General features: G+C 57.8%; 1 protein-coding gene across 1 annotated transcript; it reads left to right on the top strand.

Moving 5' to 3' along the window:
• Nucleotides 1-2,176: 2,176 nt before the first annotated feature.
• On the top strand, nt 2,177-3,478 carry LOC111257888. The gene is made up of 3 exons (XM_022828209.1): nt 2,177-2,605; nt 2,792-3,048; nt 3,451-3,478. The coding sequence occupies exons 1-3, from the start codon at nt 2,177-2,179 to the stop codon at nt 3,476-3,478; spliced, it is 714 nt and encodes a 237-aa protein (XP_022683944.1).
• Nucleotides 3,479-3,852: the final 374 nt, after the last annotated feature.

The raw sequence follows: 3,852 nt of genomic DNA, 5'->3' as shown, positions 1-3,852 counted from the left end.
AGCAGCCGGCCACCTCCTTTGAGCCCACCGAAGGCATCAAGGAGGTCCTCCTCGATCCCAGCAGTTCCGACGGAGGGGTCGTGCGGATTAGCGCTGCCTTGTCCCTCAAATAGGAAAGCGCGCTCGTCGACTTCCTCCACACGAACAGCGATGTCTTCGCGTGGAAGCCCTCGGACATGCCTGGCATTCCGAGAGAAGTCGGCGAGCATTCCTTGAACATCAAGGCCGGCTCCAAGCCAGTGAAGCAAGGACTGCGCTGTTTCGACGAGGAAAGGCGCAAGGCCATCGGCGAGGACCTCCAGAAGCTTCTGACGGCCGGATTCATCAAGGAAGTGCACCACCCCGAGTGGCTGGCTAATCCTGTCCTTGTACCGAAAAAGAACGGGAAATGGAGGATGTGTGTTGATTATACTGGTCTAAACAAAGCGTGTTCAAAGGATCCGTTTCCTTTGCCACGCATAGATCAAATAGTCGACTCAACCGCCGGGTGCGAAACCCTCAGCTTCCTCGACGCGTATTCCGGCTATCATCAGATCGCGATGAAAGAGTCCGACTAGCTCGCCACCTCTTTCATCACCCCCTTTGGCCCCTACTGCTACATTAAGATGCCATTCGACCTCAAAAACACGGGGGCTACTTTCCAGCGATGCATGTTAAAATGCTTCGGGGACCTCATCGGGCGGACTGTTGAGGCTTACGTTGATGACATCATGGTCAAATCCATGAGAGGCGATCAGCTCGTCCCCGACCTTGAACTAGCCTTCGAAAGGCTGAGGGATAAGCGTATTAAGCTCAATCCCGAAAAATGTGTATTCGGAGTCCCAAGGGGCATGCTGTTAGGCTTCATCGTCTCCGTGCGCGGCATCGAAGCGAATCCGGAGAAGATAGCGGCCATCAGCGACATGGGGTCGATCCGGAACATAAAGGGAGTCCAGCGCGTCATGGGATGCTTAGCGGCCCTGAGCCGCTTCGTCTCACGCCTCGGTGAGCGAGGGCTTCCTCTCTATCGACTCCTGAAAAAGACTGACCGCTTCGAATGGACTGGCGAGGCCCAGGAGGCACTTGACCAGCTCAAGGACCTCCTGACGAAGGCCTCGGTCCTGGTCCCGCCGACCGACGACGAGCCCCTCCTGCTCTACATCGCAGCAACCACCCAGGTGGTTAGCGCGGCCCTGGTGGTGGAACGAGAAGAGGAGGGGCACGCTCTCAAGGTGCAACGCCCGGTGTATTTCATCAGCGAGGTCTTGTCCGAGTCCAAGACACGTTACCCACAGATCCAGAAGCTCATCTACGCCATCCTCATCACGAAGAGGAAGCTGCGCCACTACTTCACCACCCACCCGGTAACGGTCATTTCGTCGTTCCCTTTAGGCGAAGTAATCCGAAACCAGGACGCCACGGGACGGATCACGAAGTGGGCACTCGAGCTCATGGATCAGGGCATCACCTACGCCCCCCGCACCGCCATCAAGTCCTAGGTACTCGCTGATTTCGTGGCAGAATGGATGGAGATTCAAACGCCATCAGCACCGGAGAAGCAGGAGTACTGGACGATGTACTTCGATGGGTCGCTGATGAGGGCCCGTGCCGGAGCGGGTCTTGTCTTCGTCTCTCCTCTAGGCGTGCGCATCAGGTACATGATCCACCTCCATTTTCTTGCGTCCAACAATGTCGCCGAATACGAAGCCCTCATCAACGGGCTTCGCATCGCCATCGAGCTGGGCATCCGTCGGCTAGACATCCGGGGCGACTCCCAGCTAGTCGTCGAACAAGTCATGAAGGAGTGGAGCTGCCACGACCCCAAGATGGCAGCCTACTGCAACGAGGTTCGCAAGCTCGAAGACAAGTTCGATGGGCTAGAGCTCAACCACATCGCAATGCGCTTCAACGAGGCCGCCGACGAGCTGGCAAAGGCGGCATCCGGCCGAATGCCCGTCCCTGACGGCGTCTTCGTTAGCGACTAGTTGAAGCCTTCAATCCATTACCCAGAGCCGGCGGGGGTCAGTGCAGCACCCCCGGCTCCGGGTCGGGCCCTGACTCAGGGGAGGACGGCAGCACGCCACCTATCCCAGGTCCGGACGCCAGCCCCGACGGGGTCGACACCGCTTCGCCTGACTCGGGCCCGGAAGCCGATCCCTCCCGCCCCATGGTCATGGAAATTGCGGCAGACCCCACGATGGGGGCCGACCCCCTGGCCGACTGGAGAGCCTCATACCTCGACTACCTCGTCCGCGACACGCTCCCGGCAGACAAAACAGAGGCTCGTAGGATCACGCGCCGCGCCAAATCCTTCGCCGTCATCGACCAGGAGCTCTACAAGAGAAGCCACACTGGGATCCTCCAGCGCTGCATCCCAATCGAACAGGGAAAGGTGCTGATCCAGGATATCCACACCAGAGCCTGCGGTCACCACGCTGCGCCAAGGACCCTCGTTGGCAACGCCTTCCGGCAAGGTTTCTACTGGCCGACCGCGGTCGCCGATGCTACTCAGGTAGTCCGCACCTGTGAGGGGTGCCAATTCTTGGCACACCAAACTCACCTGCCCGCGCAGGTGCTACAGACCATCCCCATCACGTGGCCGTTTGCAGTCTGGGGGCTGGATCTCGTCGGACCCTTCAAGAAAGCGCCCGGGGGCTTCACCCACCTACTTGTCGCCGTTGACAAGTTCTCTAAGTGGATCGAGGCAAGACCGGTGGCGCAAATCAAGTCCGAGTAGGCAGTACAGTTCTTCACTGACATCATCCACCGCTTCGGGATCCCAAATTCCATCATCACCGACAACGGCACGCAGTTCATCGGGAAGAGATTCCTCCAGTTCTGCGACAACCACCACATCCGAGTGGACTGGTCGGCCGTGGCACACCCCTGCACGAACGGGCAAGTCGAGCGAGCCAACGGTATGATACTCCAAGGTCTCAAGCCACGGATCTTCGACCGTCTCAAAAAGTTCGGCGGACGGTGGGTTGCTGAGCTCCCCGCAGTCCTTTGGAGCCTGAGGACGACACCCAGCCGGGCGACGGGCTTCATCCCGTTCTTCATGATTTATGGGTCCGAGGCCATCCTGCCCACCGATCTAGAATACGGATCGCCGAGGGTCAAGGAATACGACGAACAAGGGAACTAGGCATCGCTCGAGGATGCACAAGATCAACTCGATGAGGCACGAGACGTAGCCCTGCTGCACTTGGCTAGGTACCAGCAGGCCCTACGGCGTTACCACAGCCGTAAGGTGCAAGGCCGAGCCTTCAACGTCGGCGACTTGGTGCTCCGCCTCGTCCAGGACAACAGGGGTCGGCACAAGTTAACTTCCCCATGGGAAGGCCCTTTCATCGTCGCGCAAGTACTGCGGCCAGGCACCTACAAGCTAGCGACTCCCGACGGGCAGATCTTCAGCAACGCTTTGAACATAGAACAGCTAAAGCGCTTTTACCCCTAGCTCTTATTTCCAAGTTCTGCACAGACTTGTTTGCAATTTTGATAGTTTTCTTTTTGCGGAAAAAAGAAATTCCAAGCCGTCTCTGTTCAGGCTTTCCCCGTCAAGCTCAGGGGTATCCGACCCTAGCCTCGCTCCAGGGCCGCATACCCCTCGGGGGCTATCAGGGGCTCCGGCCCAAGCCACTTGGCACCATCTAAAAGAAACGTTTTTTCTTTCAAGCCGAGCCCCCCTTTCTAAACTTATGGATGCAAAAAGGAAAGAATGCGCGAACGGTGCTCAGGCAAGATTGATCGGACTGTGAAAAAACCTACGCCCCAGCGGCTACGGTGCCTTCGCTCATCAAAGCTTACTGACACACCCGACAACGCACTCTAAACTTTCAAGTCCAAAGGAACAATAAAGGGGATCGGAAACTT

The sequence above is a fragment of the Setaria italica genome, chromosome I (assembly GCF_000263155.2).
Source record: "Setaria italica strain Yugu1 chromosome I, Setaria_italica_v2.0, whole genome shotgun sequence".
Lineage (NCBI taxonomy): Eukaryota > Viridiplantae > Streptophyta > Magnoliopsida > Poales > Poaceae > Setaria > Setaria italica.
The sequence above is the reverse complement of the archived record's forward strand: the minus strand, read 5'-3'. Positions and strand labels throughout refer to the sequence as shown.